The sequence below is a fragment of the Pinus tabuliformis genome, chromosome 2_2, assembly GCF_031772625.1.
Source record: "Pinus tabuliformis cultivar Carrire ecotype Pingquan chromosome 2_2, CPIR1, whole genome shotgun sequence".
Taxonomy (NCBI): domain Eukaryota; kingdom Viridiplantae; phylum Streptophyta; class Pinopsida; order Pinales; family Pinaceae; genus Pinus; species Pinus tabuliformis.
Window position 1 is genome coordinate 901,900,085 of NC_142300.1, and position 19,147 is coordinate 901,919,231.

General features: G+C 34.3%; 1 protein-coding gene across 1 annotated transcript in view; it reads right to left on the reverse strand.

Moving 5' to 3' along the window:
- Positions 1-9,140: 9,140 nt before the first annotated feature.
- Positions 9,141-19,147, reverse strand: part of LOC149195925 (F-box/kelch-repeat protein At5g26960-like) — a 102,802-nt gene continuing 92,795 nt past the window's right edge. Inside the window, exon 2 of the mRNA XM_089408065.1 lies at positions 9,141-9,215. Coding sequence (XP_089264191.1) covers positions 9,141-9,215 — 75 coding nt within the window. The remainder of the gene's footprint in view (positions 9,216-19,147) is intronic.

The following is a 19,147-nucleotide window of genomic DNA, read 5'->3' on the forward strand; positions in this document are numbered from 1 at the left end:
CGGCGGTTGCTACTCGCTCTCTTCGGTCACCCACGACATTGCCTTCATTTGCCATCAATCACCACTGCCTCTTTTTCCAACTACACTATAATTTTTCTGTTGCTCACCTAGCCAATTCCGCCTACAATAAAACCACACTCGCACTTACGCTAGCTACCACATCCGCAATCCTTTTCACTGCTGCCAATTCTGCCAGACATAGCCCTCGCAAATTAAAAATTTAAGCATACTTGGTGGTGCAGTGTCTATAGCCACTATCGCCTAACAGTATAGTAGTGGCCTCTGTCTTCTTGTCTCGGTACTCAAATTGTGTTCTAATTCTTGTGGCTGCAAATTAGAAGTAGACACTGCTACATTCAACAACCATTCATTGTACCGCAGTGATATATGTCATTTAATTGCAACAGTCATTCCCAAATCTGTCCACCATATATATATATATATATATATATATATATATATAACCCTCTACTGTTGCCATTTATCTCTGTCCTTCCAGCATTCACTGCTCGATTTTGCAGTTGTCACCATCAATTCCATTTCGTCCTTGCTTGTTTGCTGCCACACTCTGTTAATTCAACCAGCAACATAGTTCACTGCAAAATCTGCGTCACTCATTTAATTTGCAACTTCATTCAAGCCAAATCGGATCTATAGATCATACGAATAGTTGTGACGCTATCCATAACGAACCATTAATGATACAACTCATTGAGCAACTATTATTAAAATGTGGTAAAATGTTATAAAATAGTGTCATATGCCATTTATATGTTTAACCGTACTAAGATTTAAAAGTTAAATAATATAACATTAAAAGAGTTTAACGACATTCAATTGAAAAAAATAAATCAAAAGATAAGTGGAACGAGAATATTTAAAAAAGTTGTTGAGGAGACTTTTATATTTATATATCTCTATCCACTAAATATTTATGAAAAATTAAAGGTGATTTTAAGGATAAAGGGAATAAGTGGAAAAAAAAAGGGAGATTAATAAAATACAAGTGGTAAATTAAGAAGGAAATTATAAAAATAAAATAAAAAATCACCTACGCATAAAGTGAAGGTTGTTTCAAATATATTGAGTTATAAAGAAAAAAAAAAGGTGAAAAAAAAATATTATTATAAGATTGAGAAGGTTGTTTTTATCCCTAAAGCTCATTTTGAGAAGAAAAAAAATATGGAATCCCTGAGTTGGGAACAAAAACAATCAATCGCAAGGGATATAGAGCAATTTATTACAATAATAGAATGACGGGCTGAGGAGAGAAAGAGAATGGATTCCTTCTTTTCTTTACATCCATCATCACTTCCACAGAATGATGTTATCCATTGTACCGAGAAAGTGCAGCTAAAAGATCAAGAGAATGACAAAATAGCCAAAATTCAACAAAGCAAGGAAGTGTTAGAACACGAACATAAAAATCTTGTGGATATACATTACAAATAAATAATGGAAAATGATGAAGAAATTTCTCGTCTCAAGGACCACGTCGAAAAATCACTGGCACAAGTGAAGAAGACTAAAGTCTCAAAGAAAGAACTCAAGCAACATTTATAATAAGAAGAGGAAAATTTACGTTTAAAGAACCTTAATAAAAATTTATTAGGACAACTCAGAGATCTAAAAGATGAAAAACTTAAAATTCAAAACACTGAAAATAAGGTTAATGAATCAAAAACCAAAGAACTTTTACGTCTGAGAAACCATAATCAAAGTCTGCTCAATCAAACTAAGAAACTTAAGGAGGATAAGAAAGCATTTAAAGATAAGTTGGAACAAGTCACTCAAGAAAAAGTATCGAATTCTCCAGTCACAATAGTTCAAGTTGAAAATAAGGGAACGAATACCTATCCGATGAATATGACAACTCAAGAAGACAAGTCAGTTGAAGAAACGACACACGTAGATGTTGCAGTTCAGACAATAGACATCCCAAGTGAATGTTACATAACCAATTCAACAACATCTTTTCCCAAAGAAAATCTAAAAACTTTATATCAACATCTGAATCATGAGAATAGACGAATCAACCATGCTACATATCTAAACCATTCAAAACCGAAACAACACACCGATGTTCCAAATAATAGTGATGTAATCTCAATCCAGTCTTATGCTAACTAGTCGTTACAAAATTCCAGTGATCAGAGTACTATACAAAAGATTAATCTGGGATGGTCTGATCCCTTCTTAGTGCGACAATTTTGTTTGTCACTAAGAAGATCATATCAGCTTGTATCGAAGAAGATGACTATTCCAAGACAGAAAGACTTTCAAAGTAGAAAAAGAGATCAAGCCTTTTTCATCGACAAGCTTTGAGGACAAATCTTTTTGAGGAAGAAGGAAATGTAACAAATAAAATATATAAATAATATAAATATAATGTAAAAGATAATAATCATAAATAATATATTTAGTTAAGCTAGTAATTAGGTTCAAGAGGCATGTCTAATAGGACATGACTCTTCATGAAGAGACACTTGCTTGGTATATAAGAAAGTCTCTCGTTCTCATTTGTAAATTATTCACTCTTATTCTTATTCGTATTTAATACAATATTTGTATCCTCATGGATATCTTTATATTCCAAGTCCGGAGTAATTAGTTTGAAGAGGGAACTTTGTTCGCTTCAGTAAAAGAGTATCTATGTTAAAGAGTATCAATATAGAAGATAGCAGCCTTTGGCCAGCACAGAGCATAGCAACCATAACCTTCTAGTTAAACCATAATAAAAGGGACATCAAGAAAACAATTCAATAGTTGTCTCTATCTTCCTGCGAGAAGATATTTTGAATTTCCTAGATTAATTCCCAAGTTAGTTTGGGATATTTTGTAAAAACATTTTGTATAAATACTTAATAAATTGAAGTATGTAGGTGTAGATTCTTATACTTTCAATAGAATTTTGTTCAAAGACTGTAAAGCTTTTGTATCACTGACTGGGTCAGCATGCTGGATTGATGAATAAAGATCAGATATTTCAAGGGACTCATGTGTAAAGCGGAGTACAAATGAGTAATTCACTTGTGTTGTTTTATCTCTCTTAAAGTTGTTTCATAATCTTAAATGTTTCAGAAGTCTAAATGTTTTAACTTGAATATTATTTTAGAGTTTGCTTAACTGCACTCTGTCTTACTGTTATACATTCTTAACATTTTCTCTTAAACTATCTTAGCTAGGGAATTCTTAACTTCTCCTTAGCTCTAGTAGTTTCTACTCTGGTCTATAGTAAAGGATTCTTAGTTTCCCTTTACTCATGATTCACCGTTGTTCCCCCATCTTAGCCTCGGTCTGAGGATTCTTGATTTCCCTCTCACCTCCGTTAAGACTCATTTCACCATTTAGTCCAAGGATTTGTACTTCACTATGCTATATTGCCCCTTGAACATTCCCTTTAGTGAGTTAACTCTAGCTTTGCTACCCCTTCTTTGACTCCTTTGTCTAATGGTCTAAAGGCATCAACCTTTTTGCCTGTTTTAAGGATTCCACCACCAAATCTTCATACAAACAAAAAACCCCGTGAACTCTAGAACTAGCCTAATATCTAACAAAACATAGCTAAATTATGTAGAGAGAGCCCTCTCTGAGCCATAGGTTGGCTAAAGCCTATGCTTAAAACTTGGTTTGTGGTTACCTCTAAGCCTTCCCTTCTTCCAAAACTTCTAAGGAAAAGTTTTGAGTGATAGCAGCTTCCATGCCATCCATCTTAGCTTCCACGTCATTCATTTTAGATTCTATGCCTTTCTTTAAACCATCCATCTTAGCTTCCACACCTTTCTTTGAACCATCCATCTTAGCTTCTACGTCTTTCTTTAAACCATCCATCTTATTTTTTGTTACTTTTTGTGCGAGTGAAATTTGTTGCACTTGGTCTCGTAATTTTAATATATCATGTTGTATTTCTTCCTCTTCTTAATTAGTCATGCCAGAGCTTTTAGGTTGCTTACTAGGTGTTTCCATTTTCTTTCTTTGGGGTATCAATCACTGATAATAATGCTTCACTATGCAGTTTGAATTCCTTCAAACTAATTTTTCAAACTATGCTTATGCAAAAATTAAAAAAAAACTACACACCTTTTTTCACTTTGTATGAGCTTGATATTGAATCTGATGTATGTTTGTAGTTCTGGATCTCCCAGGTCGGAAATTTCTTCCTGCGGTAACCCTCTAAGTAATCCTTCTAACCCCACAATTCTGATCAAGATTGGATTCTCCAATGAAGAGTTATGCCAAATCTCCCACGATGGCCTGAGTATAGAGTTGTTCGGTAGAGAGAACTTGTACGACATGCGCGGGTCATTGTTTCAACCTTAGGTTCTGAAAATCATACCCAAAAACTATAGTCCTTCCTCTTTCTAAAACTTCTTACGAAAGTTCAATCTGATGCTCAGAGAGAAAGTTATGATGATTTTCCCAAGGTGACCTGTTTGGAATGTAATTCGGGGATCTGCAAACACCCTAACTTCCTCAGATTGTATCTCCGCAAATTTAGTGAGATAGGATCTGAAATTCGATGTCGATGTTTAGACCAATATCTTCTCAATTGGGTTTTTTTTTAGCTTCTGAAACTTTGTAGAGAAATCATTATAGCGAACATTCCACGATGACCTGTTTTAGATGAAATTATGGAGCTTGCAAAAACCATAACTTCCTCAGATCATATCTCCAAACATATAGTGAGATAAGATATGAAATTCGAACCCAAGGTTCAGAAATATTTCGTATCAAATGGTTTTTTTTTCACATTTAAAACGTCGTAGAAAAATTGTTATAGCAAAAATTCCACGATGATCTGTTTGGAGCAGCGAAACCCTAGAATCCAAATCTCTGATACCAAATGTTATGAAACCAGCTCACAAAAAGATAGAAAAGATAGATCAAGTCCTTAGAATTCAGCCTCTTCAAGTGGGAAACTTCTTTTACATTACACAAATGAACAATTCTTGGATGATACAAATGATAAAACCTCCTTTCTATATATAGGAGTCTAAGGGGTCACAATATAACCAAGCCGACCTAACAATAATAATATAAAGGCACAAAAATAACAATAGTGGGATTCTATGGGGCACAATAATAAAAATAAGGGATACAATGACAATAGTAATTGGGGAATCACTAGTATTATAGGGACCTAACAGTCCCCGACCTGCAATTTCAAAGATACGATCGGTTAAAACCAACATAAAATATTGTGTACAAGAAAAAATAAGAACTTGAATAATTTGCACAAAATATTGAAGGTATTGTCTATATGTAGAATGATGTGACATAAAAAATAACTTTAACCAACCTACAACCTTACCTTTTCGATGAGAACTAGAATGAAACAAACCTCGAAGGATTCTTGTGAATGTATCTTAGTCTATGTTGTCCTTCTTGGAAAGCATAAGAAAAGATTGAATCTTATTATTAGCATAAGGACTTGCTAAGTAAGATGCTTGTAGGAAATCATAAATTGGATCATCGAATTCAAAACCATCCCCTTGAACACCCTAAAACCCTTGAAAAGATGAATTTTCAATTAATGGCATGGAATCAAGAAGAAAATCTTGTGAAAAGAACTTAATCTGACCGTGTTCAGAAGACTCGTCAGGATAGTGAGGACTTGACATAACCATCAACGGAGGATGAAGTGCCTTAACTTCTTGAAAATAATTCGAGTCACGATATGATAAATCATATAGATTAATTAGTATAAAAAAAATTATCATCAAACATACTAGTGGGAAAATTATTAGTTGAATGACAGTTGTTAAGACCACAATTATGATCAGATGGACCAATTGAGGAATCAAATTCTTGGCTAGTGTATAATAAGGATAAATCAGTTTGAACAGTTTCACAAATTCTTTGAACAATAGGACTAACTTTCTCACATGTTGAATGTAACAAACCATTCCTTTGTAACTGGTGACAAACTGAACTAGCATCATAATCATCGAAAGAATTAAAAAGGAATGCTAGTATAGATAATACATAAAAACAATCAGGATGTAATGGATGAAAAGTAGGAACTTGATTGACCAAATAACTTAGGCACTCACTAACACTCAAGAGGACATATGTTGCCATCATGAAAATGATTAGCAACATGACATTCACAAGAAAGACTAGGAGATAATTATTTTCAATTCAATATAACATGTATGAATCCCTCGGCTAATGATAATATTTGAAATGATTAGACTCATAGCTTTGTGGATTCATGGAAGATTTACACTCCAAACTTGGGCTTGAGATAAGAGATTTCCATGGAGATTAGCTAAGTGAAATAAAGCCCACAATCCGATCATAAATTGAATCTTGAAAGTTAAAATAGTTATATCTAAAATACTGAAAATATTCCAAGGATTTTGCATTCAGTGAACCCATGGAAAGAAAATAATTTTGCGAGAAAATCAAGATCTGAATTAGTTTAGGGATATTACCAGAGTTGCAAGAACCTGACATAATCATCGATAGAATTTGAAGTTCCTAGACTTCCTGAAAAGTGTTGGAATTTGTAGAATTTTATTTTGAAGATTGGATCAGATCGTGCATTGTGCATGGATAACTACTACCAATAATTTCAATAAGGCCATTACTATCCATATGGAAGCCATCTACATGAATTATTTGATCAGACTTTACAACTTGAACAAAAGAATTACCCAACTGATAAGATTCTTCTAATTGAACATTTAAGGATGGATTACATTTAAGGATGGATAGATTGGGTTAATCTCATGAGTAACCTAAACAAAATAATTTTCTTCATGCAAGACTGAAAATGATAAGGAATTGAATGGATACGTGATTACTGCATTGCCATTTTCTTCATCATTTATAGCTTCACTACCTTGTGTCAATAAAAAATCCTACTCATTAGGTGATGAACTTGAAGAGCATGAAGTATATTCATCACAAGTTAATGCATCACAAACAATTGGGCAATGTTTAAAATTTTATGAAACCGGGACTAAGTCATACAACTCGGCGAGATATTTCCAACGATGCAAATGACACTTCAATCCAAGTTCGTATGAGAATTTATTACAGTTTGACATTTGTACCAAAAAAATAAAAACTTAAATTCAAAGTCAACCTTCTTCGATGTGTTAGATCATACATATGATAAGTGGCAGCAAAACCCATAGAGCTAATGTGGAAACCTAGTCAACAAACCAAGTGGACCCATAAGTAGGTCATATGATAACACCACAACTGAACACATGAAAAGTGGGTGATAGAAGTGGCATATGATGTGGACCACTGAGAGCTTTCCACATGGCCCAAACACATGGTGCCACATGGCACCTTGAATTAGGCCCAAGTGGCCTTGGCATGGTGTAACCTCCATTTTTGTCTTATTCTCATGGTTTGGGTAGTCATTACAATATTGACATGTGTTTACCATATATTATATGGTTCGAAAACTATATTAAAACCAAAATTGGGTTTGAAAACAATATTAAAGAAAAATTGGGAGTACATGGGTTTTGAACCCAAAACCTCCCCAAAAACAACAACTTCATATGACTATTCCAACCATTGTGCCAACCACACACTTTGTCTTATTCATTCTCACACATTGTTATAAAATGGAATTAAAATGGTTCTAAGGGAATCATGGAGAATACATGAGAGGTGAGGGCACATACAAGCCAATGAAGACACGAATCTCAAGAATATTCTAGAAATATTATCAGAGCATATGTTAGGGAATATTCCAAAAAATATTCTCTATGAGAAATCTTTAAGGAATATTTAAGATTCCATAGGGGGAATTTTGGAAGTGTTATAAACAAGTTGAGTTTATACTCATCTGAATCAAAAAATTTCTAGGAGTTTGATGGTGCATTCCATTTCTTCATCTAGACAATAGATTTTTCGCATGTGTCAAAAATAGAATCTTGTGAGGAATCTAAAATATTCCCGAGGATCTCATATTTGACCAAGACAGAAAGGGGTCGTGTTTATACTCAAATTTCATGGTTTTTTGCAAGGAACATAATGGCGCAAAACATTTCTTCATATTAGTAGCTTATTTTCAGACCATCCCCAAACTTGGAGGTATAAGATGTATTGTTGTCATGTGTTCATTTGATTTTTGTTGAGATGATGATTTGAATTTGAGATCCATCTATGGCACTTTGTGACAGGGTCATTGTATGCCACTTTATGTGAGAGATTGTTCCTTGTCATGCTAAAAGATAGCTTCATATGAGTGAGAGTTATTATACAGAAAGGTCTCTTGGGAGAGACTTGTCACTCTAGATAAGGGGGTTCAACCTTGTTTTAGAAAATATTGCATCTTGTACTCATCATCTTCTTGCAACTATTAAATAAGTGACCTCCCTACTCTTGAAACTGGGCCCAGAGATATAGTCCACACTAGACGAACTTCGTTATCATATCGTTGAGTTATGTTTGTTCATAATTATTAATTCTTATTGTTTCCTTGTTTCATGTTGATGGTTCGTTGAGTGTTGTTTAAGCATTCACATTTTCTCATGATTTAACATGAAAATATGCATCAGTAAAAGGTTCTCTATAATGGGGGCTTTGTTTTTAAATAATTTAGGAAACTTTTCCCAATCAAGTGGTAGCAGAGTGGTCTGACATTTTTTCCAGAGATAGTGAATGTCATCATAAGCAATATTGAGCATGCAAAAATAAGGGAAATGGAGAAGAACCAAGATATTTATGAGGTCTTCTAGAGGATGGAAAACATGGTAGATATATTTATTTCATATTATGAGGAGAAAATGGAAAAATAGTAACATGAGGAAGAAAGATCAGAGAACGATGATCCATCTCCATCTTCGGGTGAATACTTCTTTTCTTCACATTCTTCTCATCATACAAATGAAGAGATCAACTAGAGACCTCAAGTGGAGAATGTTGAATTGAGGAGAACTATACAAGAAGCAAAAGAGGAGGATTAGATATTGTAGCTTCAATTACAAGGCATGGAAGAGGCCTTGGAAAAGTTCAATTGCAACGAAGGCTTAGCAAAGCCATCATCACCTCCTTTAGAATCAATAGCTGAGGTAAACAATGTTGTAGGTTCTTGTAATAAATTGTCTGGATACATCCCATCCATGTTGACTTGAAGATCAATGTTTTGAACCTGCAACTAAGGTTCATCACTAGGATAAAAGTGTGTTCACATCAGGATAAGGTTCACACCGAATATTTTTGTACTCAAATCCAAATGCAACCACCTGTATGCATTTAAGTTGACAGGACCAGATTAAGTCATATAACGCTTGTAAATGGTGAGGGTGCCACACGAGGAGCACATGATGGCAAGTGGAGAGCATGGCTTTCGAACCTAGTGCTACCACCCTGTGTGCCATTATTTTGATCAACATGTTAATCATGCAACCTAACGAAAAATGTTAACCGTAATACCACCCCATTACAAAATAATTAATACTTTCCCTTAAAATCATGGTGTGGAATCTCTCAGGGTAAGTTTGGATCTTTTAAATTCATGATATATGCTAGTTACAACTTACTCTTGCTATGCCAATGGATAGAAGATATTTTTTTAATAACTTTCCATGATTAAAAATTGTGCATACATTTGTGTTCTCTTTGTTAATCGACTTTCACTTATATATTTGAAGTCAGGAAAAAAAAGAGAAATATGTCAATTAGAAAAAATCCATAATTTATGACATATATCATATATTTCAAAGGATTGAGTTTTAAAAATAATTTTATTTAGTGGATTGACTTAAGTGTTCAATGTTAGGTATAATAAAAGTGAGGGATAATACATCAACAACTATGTGTGGATGTTCAACAAAACATTTTTATTTTGTAAACTATACTTAATTCAATTGTAGTACTACTAAATTGATAGAAACTTATGTTTAGAAATTTATATATTAGAGATAATATATAAATATATTTTAAAAAATTAATACAATAAATTTCCTTTAATGATTTTCAATGGAAGCTTTTATATAATTATATATTGAATATAAACCTATTAAGTTAAATTAAAGTATTAAAAATATATTTCTATTAATAAAAATATATTAATATAAAATATGTTTGTGTATAAAAGCCTAAAAAAGTTTAACGTGGTGAGGGATTTTCTAGAAGGTATGGTGTTTGTATTATGAAAGAAAAGCATAAAGAGAGAATTGTCATGAAATACTAGTATGAAGATGATCACAAATAAGCAAAATAGATATAAGATAATTATGATTAGGTTTTAAAAAAGAAAATTGCAAATAATTTATCAACTTATGTACCTAAAAATATATTTATAAAGTAGCATTTAACTAAAAAAAATTGCAATTCAATGATAAAATGTCATTATTTATGGTTTTTGGAATTGAAGTATATTTTTATTTATTTGACTGAAATACAACTATATAAAAGAGATATTTATTAGTTTCTACCAAGGCAGGTGTTATGAAACCAGCTCAAGAAAAGATAGAAAAGATAGATCAACGCCTTAGAAATCAGCATCTTCGAGGGGGCAACCTCCTTTACATTACATAAATGAACAATTTTTGGATGATACAAATGAAAAAACATCATTTCTATATGTAGGAGTCTAAGGAGTCACAATATAATCCAGCCGACCTAACAATAATAATATAAAGCCACAAAAATAACAATAGAGGGATTCTATGGGGCACAATAATAACAATATGGGGGAAATAGGGGCACAACAATATTAATAAGGGGTATAACTACAATAGTAATGGGGTAATCACTAGTATTATAGGGACCCAACATGCCCCTCTCCTTAAAAAATGTGTTGTCCTCAACGCTTGAGTAGTTCTGGATACTTTTTCATAAAATTCTCATCCTCCCATGTGGAATCTTCAGCAGATAAGTTATTCCACTTGATAAGATACTCTGAGATTGAACGATTTCGTAGCTGTCGAGTTCTTGTTTCTATGGCTGCTTCTGGTTCCAATATAATTTTTCCTTCCTCGTCAAGTTCTGGCAATATTGTTTGAACTGGGAGCTTGTCACCTACAACCTTCTTTAAACATGAAACATGGAAAACTGGGTGCAATCAAGAAGCTGCAGGAAGCTCCAATTTGTATGCCACAGTACCAATCTTTTGCAACACCTTGTACGGACCATAATACTTTGGTGATAATTTATTATCGTTCTTAGCTTGCTTGAGGGACATTTTCTTATATGGTTGTAGCAGTAGGAATACCCAATCACCTACATCAAAACTTCTTTCACTGCGATGTCGATCTGCCTGTTGTTTCATTCTATTCTGTGCCAACACAAGGTTATCCTTTAAGAGTTAGAGGACTTGTTGTTGATGTTCGATGTGATGTTCCACTGCCTGAACCTTAGAATTTTCTCTTAAATATGATGTGATGGATTGTGGTTGATACCCATAAAGTGCCATAAATGGGCTCATTTTTTTTGCTGTATGGAAGGAAGTGTTATACCACCATTCAGCCAGAGGAAACCATTTGACCCATTGTGTTCTGTTTATTAGATACAAAGCAACGGAGATATCCTTCCAAAGATTTGTTTACTATCTCAGTTTCCCCATCAGATTGAGGACGATAAGATGAGCTATGAGCTAACTGAGTACCAAGACAAGAAAATAATTCTGTCCAAAAATTTCCAGTGAAAATGGGATCTCTGTCACTTACAATAATCTTTGGGTTTCCATGTAGCTTTTGAATTGTTTCCATAAATGCATTAGAAACTGTACTGGTTTTAAATGGATTTGATAATGCACAAAAGTGTGCATACTTGGTAAGTCTGTCAACTACCACCATGATGACACTCTTTCCATCAGACTTGGGTAAACCTGTGATAAAATCCATTGAAACCTCCTCCCAACTTTTTCTTGGAATGGATAAAGGTTGTAATAGACCCGGTGTCTTAATTGTTTCAACTTTATTTTGTTGGCAAACCAAACATTCTGCCACAAACTTTTGAATATCTGATTTAAGGACATCCCAAAAAAAATCCTTCTTAACCCTGTGGTAAGTTTTTAAAAATCCTGAGTGCCCTCCTAAGGGAGAAGTGTGCAATTCCGTAAGAATATTTTGTTTTAGCTGGGAATTCTTACAAAGGTATAAGCGATCTTTGTACCATAACGAACCATTTTGCCAGCTAAATGTATCAGACGTACTGGAATCTTGTTGTAACTTTCGAATAAGTGCCCACACTTCTTCGTCATTCTTCCATTCCTCCCTTGCTTCATTTATCCAATCTGGTTGGATAATAGAAACGGAACACAACAATGCTTCCACATCCTCATCCTTTCTTGAGAGTGCATCTGCCACCACATTTTTCTTCCCTTTTTTGTAGATGATTTCAAAGTCATAACCCAACATCTTTGTGACCCACTTTTGTTGCTCTTCAGAGGATAAGCTTTGTTCTAAAAAGTATTTAAGGCTATCATGATCCGTTTTTACCTTGAAGTGTCTTCCCATTAGGTAGGGTCACCATTTCTTAAGTGCATGGATTATTTCCAACATTTCCTTCTCATAAATAGCTTTTCTTAAAAACTTTCCCTTGATTAGATGACTTTCAAAAGCAATGGGTCTTTCATCTTGCATTAGAACAGCACCAATTCCATTTCCTAAAGCATCACATTCCACAATAAAGGTTTTCGTGAAGTCCGGTGTAGCTAAGACCGGTGCTTGGCACATTGCCTCTTTAAGATGTTCAAAGGCCTTTGTTGCTTCCAGAGTCCATGAAAATGCATCTTTCTTCAATAATGTTGTTAGAGGTGCTGCTATTCTCCCATAATTCTTAACAAACATGTGATAATGCCCCGTCAACCCGAGAAATCCTCGCAAATGCTTTATGGATGTGTGGATTTTCCATTCCTTAATGGCTTTAATATTGCTAGGGTCTACCTTAACTCCTTCATGAGATACAATATGACCCAAATATTCCACCTCCTGGACTCCAAAGAAACATTTGGATCTTTTTGCATATAATTGTTTCTCCTTTAATAGTTGTAGCACCCTGTCAACATGTTCAACATGATCCTTCCAAGACTTGTTGTAGATTACTATATCATCAAAAAATACTAACACAAATTTTCTAAGGAATCGTTTGAAAATTGAATTCATCAAACCTTGAAATGTTGAAGGTGCATTGGTAAGGCCAAAAGGCATGACCAAAAATTCATAATGACCCTCATGAGTTCTAAATGTTGTTTTCAGAATGTCTTCAATCTTCATTCTGATTTGATGATATCCTGAATGAAGTTCCAACTTGGTGAAGTAAATTGATCCATACAATTCATCCAGTAATTCATCAATGACAGGAATGGGGAACTTATCTTTAATAGTGAGCTTGTTGAGCTCCCTATAATCTGGACACATGCGCCATGATCCATCCCTCTTGTGCACCAATACTACTGGAGCAGAGAAAAAACTTTGACTCGGTTGAATTATACCAGCCTCTAGCATTTGTGCAACCATGCGTTCAATTTCACTCTTTTGGACATAGGGATATCTGTACGGCCTGATGTTTGGAGGAACACTTCCTGGAATCAGATGAATAGCATGATCATGATCACGCATAGGTGGGAGACCTTTGGGAGTCTCAAATACCTTGGAATGATTCTCCAGGACTTTTTGGAGATCTGGAGAAATAGATGATTCCGATGTGGAAACATCTAGCGAGCATAATTGTGCAATTACACCTCTTTGCTCCTTTTTTAGAAGCGTTGTCATACCATTAGAGCTTATTATCTTTCCTGGTTTCCCTGCAATACCCCTTAATTCAACTTCCTTTCCTTCTGTAGAAAATTTCATGAAAAGTTCTTAAAAATTAAAAGCTATTGTACCCAGGGATTGTAGCCATTGGACTCCCAGTACAACATCAACACCTCCCATTGGAATATAAAGCATTGGGCTAGTCAATACATATTCTCCCATGGATAGCTTGATATTATGGCACATCCAGAGCAATTTATTGTTCCTCCATTTGCAATCATTACTTGACACTCTGGTGTTGGATATAGGAAGCAATTCAATTCTTTTGCTACCTTACAATGAATAAAATTGTTGTTGCTTCCTGAATCAATCAAAACTATTACCTTTTTCTTCTTGATTTGTCCTTCTATCTTGATGGTTTGAGGAGTGGTAATTCCCGCTAATGCATTACAAGATATGGTTGGATTTATTTGTTCTTCATCTAGGCTTTGTTCCTGGAGTATATCCTCTTCTTTTGACCTTTCTTGCTCCCTTTCTTCTTCCTCTTCACAATCTATGTAGAATATTTTCTTCTCATCGCACTTATGACCTTTAGTGTATTTGCTATCACAACTGTAATAAAGCCCTTTTTCTCTCTTTTCTTCCATTTTTTTTGGTGTCAACCTTATAGGTTGTGAAAGACTAGGGGAAACAACACTTCCATCTTTATAGTTGTGAGTGGTATGCTTCCTGGTTGCCATAATTTTTCTTTCCATTTTTCTTGCTAACCTGAATGCCTTCTCTAATGAATCAGGTTCCCAAAGGCGAACATCATGTTGGATATTATCCTTTAAAGACCCTATGAACACATCAATCCTATGCTCCTCTAGAATATCTTTTACCCTTATATTCAATTTTTGGAACTCCTCAATGTGCTCCATTATTGAACCCTTTTGTTTGAGACTTATCAATTGGCTAAAAAAAGTGTTGCATTTTATATCCTCATAATGTGCTTCCAATTCTTCCGTAAAAATGGCCCAAGTGATAAATTGTTTATGAGAGCAAAGCCATTGATACCATACGAACTGATTTGGTTCTAAATATAAAGTTGCCATACGTACCTTTTGTGTGTTTTGCACATTATTGAGATCGAAGAATTGCTCCATCTGTAATATCCATGTGGCAGGATCCTTGCCATCAAACTTCCTCATATCGATTTTTGGAATATGGTGAGTCTTCGATCCAACATTAGCATCTATGGAATCATGATTAACATTTCTTTTATTCTCATCATGAGTTTCCTTTATTACCCTTTCACCCTTAGTGCCCATTTCTTGTAGCAACTTATTCATATTTATCTTCAATTCGTCCATGTCTGTCTTCAAATCTGCCATGTCTCTCTTCAAATCTGTCTTCGAATCATCCATCTTAGCTTCCAAGCCCTTTATCTTAGATTCCACGCCATTTATCTTAGCTTCTGTTAGCTTTTGTGAGCATGACATTTGTTGCACTTGTTCTTGTAATTTTGATATATCATGTAGCATTTCTTCCTCTTCTTCATGAGTCATGCTAGAGCTTTTAGGTTCCTTACTAGGTGTTTGCATTTTCTTTCCTCGGGGCATCAGTTACTGATAATAATGCTTTAATATGCCCTTTCAATTTATTCAAACCAAGCTTACGCAAAAATTTAAAACAAACTACACACCTTTTTTCATTTTGTAGAAGCCTGATATTGAATCTGATGTATCTCTATAGTTTCGGATCATCCAGTTCTGAAATTGTGACCTGTAGTAGCCTTCTGCGTCCTCTTTCCAATGCCACAAGTCTGACCCAAATTGGATTCTCCAAGGAAGAGTTATGCAAAATCTCCCACAGTGACTTGATTTTAGACTAGTTCAGTAGAGCAAACTTGTACGACGTGCCACAAGTCACTGTTTCGACCTATGGATCTGAAAAATGCATATAAAAAACTACAGTCTGTCCTCTTTCTGTACCTTCTTACGAAATTTCAATCAGATCTTCAGAGAGAAATTTATGACGATTTTCTGCAAGTCACCTGTTTAGAATGTAATTCAGGAGTCTACAAAAAGACCAACTTCCTCAGATCATATCTCCGCAATATAGTGCGAAAAGATTTGAAATTCAGACCGAAGGTTCAGCGCGATTTCTTCTCAAATGGGTTTTTTTTGCGAATTCTGAAACATCACAGAAAAAAAGTTATAGCGAAAATGCCACGATGACCTATTTGGAGCAGCGAAACCCTAGAATCTAAAGCTCTGATACCAAATGTTATGAAACCAGCTCAAGAAAAGATAGAAAATATAGATCAACGCCTTAGAAATTAGCCTCTTCGAGGGGGCAACCTCCTTTACATTACATAAATGAACAATTCTTGGATGATACAAATGACAAAACCTCCTTTCTATATATAGGAGTCTAAGGAGTCACAATATAATCTAGCCGACCTAACAATAATAATATAAAGCCACAAAAATAATAATAGAGGGATTCTATGGGGCACAGTAATAACAATATGGGGGAAATAGGGGCACAAAAATATTAATAAGGGGTATAACTACAATAGTAATGGGGTAATCACTAATATTATAGGGACCCAACAGCAGGATTTTAACAATTGATTTGTACTTTGACTATTATTAATTTAGCTTTGACTTAACCAAAATGTAATATTAAACTTTAGAAATAAATAAATTATTTTTTATTATAATTAAAAAAATTAATTTGTAAACATTTGATTGGATAAAAAATTAGATGTCTTATTTTAGCCTTAACGTTATCTATCCATTTTGTAATAGTGTCTCTAGTAAACTCTTTGCCATAATAGTGAAAGACAACTTTTCACACATATTATTTTCCCTACTAATTACATTTTCACACTAGGTGAATAACTACTTCATTTTTTTTAAATATTTTTTCTCCCATACTAAACTGCAACCAATCATCTTGCCAGACATTCACGGACAAACACTTCACACAACTCCAATAACTGCAAAACAAGAAATTTCTTATTCTCTCATTTGCAGTTCTTGCTCAACTTTCAAAAGCTCCACCCCTTATTTGATTCCTTTGAAAACTCTTTTATAATTTTCTTTGATAACATATCTAAGAAAAATAACTTGTAAGAAAAAACACCATAAAACCATTATACTCCATATAATATATGAAAATAATTGTCATGATGTTTCGTCATTGGTTTCCGCACTATTTTTAAAATTTCAATGTATTTCTTATGTTCTTACTTGATGAAATGGCTGTTGGCTTGCACGGTTGTTGCCCAACACTTCCATATTGGGGTGGAAAAATAAACACTCCCAGCAAAGCATGAAATGTTGGTTTCGATGTAATATCAACCAAATGGATTAGTAAGACAAAAGCTTACAAAAGTGCATATGCTAATTCATGCTTGTATTTCAAAATTAATTTTATATATATATATATATATATATATATATATATATATATATATATATATATATATATATATATATATATATTACTTAGAGTATCTTAAGCAAGATTGAAAAAATTGTTGTGATTAAATTATTTTGTAGTTGCAGGGTTTATTATGATTCGGAAAAAGTGTTTTCACTGAATTTGACTAGTTTTAATAATTGTTCATTGTACCAGTGTGATCATCGTTTTATATGAAAATATTAATATACATTATTGTATACGAGTATGTAATCTATGGGGAAAGTCATATAATTTTGAATAATAGGAATTGATGGTATACCTAATTTGCCTTGAAGATCACATCTTGAAATTTTAATCTTTGTTATAATATTTATTTTTCTATAGTTGGAATGATTGTTGGGGTGTTTTGTTTTTCTTTGTTCATTAACATATTTTATTTTAGCATTAATTATTGCTTAGGTAACAACTATCTAGTGCTTATCTTCATGTTATGCTTTTATCAAAACAATCCATTTATTATGTGAAGGCTAGGATACTTGTGATTGTCTATCCAATGTATGTGTAGAAATTTTGTAGAATTCTTCCTACACATCAGCTAGCTTTGATACCATGTAGAACTTTTTCTACAAATCAGCTAGCTTGGATACCATGTAGAAATTTCCCACCTGTAGATCAACCTGGTAATGCAATGTACTAAAGCAAAACACTTGATCTACTTTTACAAACAATTTAGCAGAAGCTTAATCAATCATGAGCAACATCAATAAGAACACATATAACTGATAAGAAGGAATCAATCACACATAACACAGAAGAATTTACCCGGGGAAAGAACTTGCCTAAAACCCCATCTCTGTATTATCATACAAGTGGAAATATAGTCCGGATTACACAAAGCCTTAGCTTGGAAGCTATCTAGCTCTCAGTACATTCCCTCTACTACTCATAGACAGCCAAAGGCTTCTCAAAAACCTTCTCCTCTGCCCTCCAAGCCTCCTATTTCCTTGTGTAGTTTCCTTGGGGTCTAGTGCTGCCACTTGTGTGAATTGGCCTCTTCACACACTCACTAACCTCTGATCTAATTGCACAAACTTGAAGGAGATAAATCCTCATCATGGATGAGCTTCCTTTATAGGAAAAATATTCATCCAACTGATAGTACATTGTCCCTTCTCTGATCTTAATTTGGCCTCTGTCTGAATTTACATGCATGATTTATTTAAGCTATAATATTCAGTTATCTGAAAATACCAGTTGTTACATGCATGCAAGCATTAACAAACTGAATCTCATTAATTTAACAACCTGTTAAATTAATCTAACTGGACATGACTCAGTTAACTGAGCCAACTAATTACAACTCATAATTACAACTCATCCTCATCCTTTAACTGATGGTTAAATCCCCCAATCAAAGGAGAACCTGTTGCATGTCCTCACATAGACTTCAAGTTCATAATTCCTTAACTAATTAACTCAAACTGAATTAATTAATTAATTTACAAATTACTATTAATATCAAATTCAAATTTTACTTCCTATTTCTATTTCAAGGATTGAATAAAATAGGAATCCACACTAAACTGCTAAAAATAGAGCTTCTATTTTTAGCACTTCCATTTTTCATTCCTTGTTGCCCAATCCAGCACTGGTACCCAAAATGCTATTTTTAGCAGTGCTATTTTTAGCACTTTCTTGTTGCCATTTTTCAACACTCCCTCTCAACAAGAAAGGCTTCCTCTCGAACCCGATCTTGTACCTTCGGAATGTTCTGCATGCAACACTTCTACCAAATGTGGTTGCTCCAGCAACTCTCGGAACAAAAAAAACTCCCAACTGACCTCTATGTTGGGCTAGAAACATACTCTGATGCTGAAACTCTACCTGCCACTGACAAGCGCTCCCTCTCTGACCTCTGTGCTACTGCAACATCTCCATGCATCTCGCACCATTTCACCCTTCTCTGTGCTACCCTGCACTGTGCAACACACTTGTGCCTCTCGCATTGCTGCAGCCTACATGCTCTGCGTTGTCCCGGGATTCCTTGCACTATAGCTCTC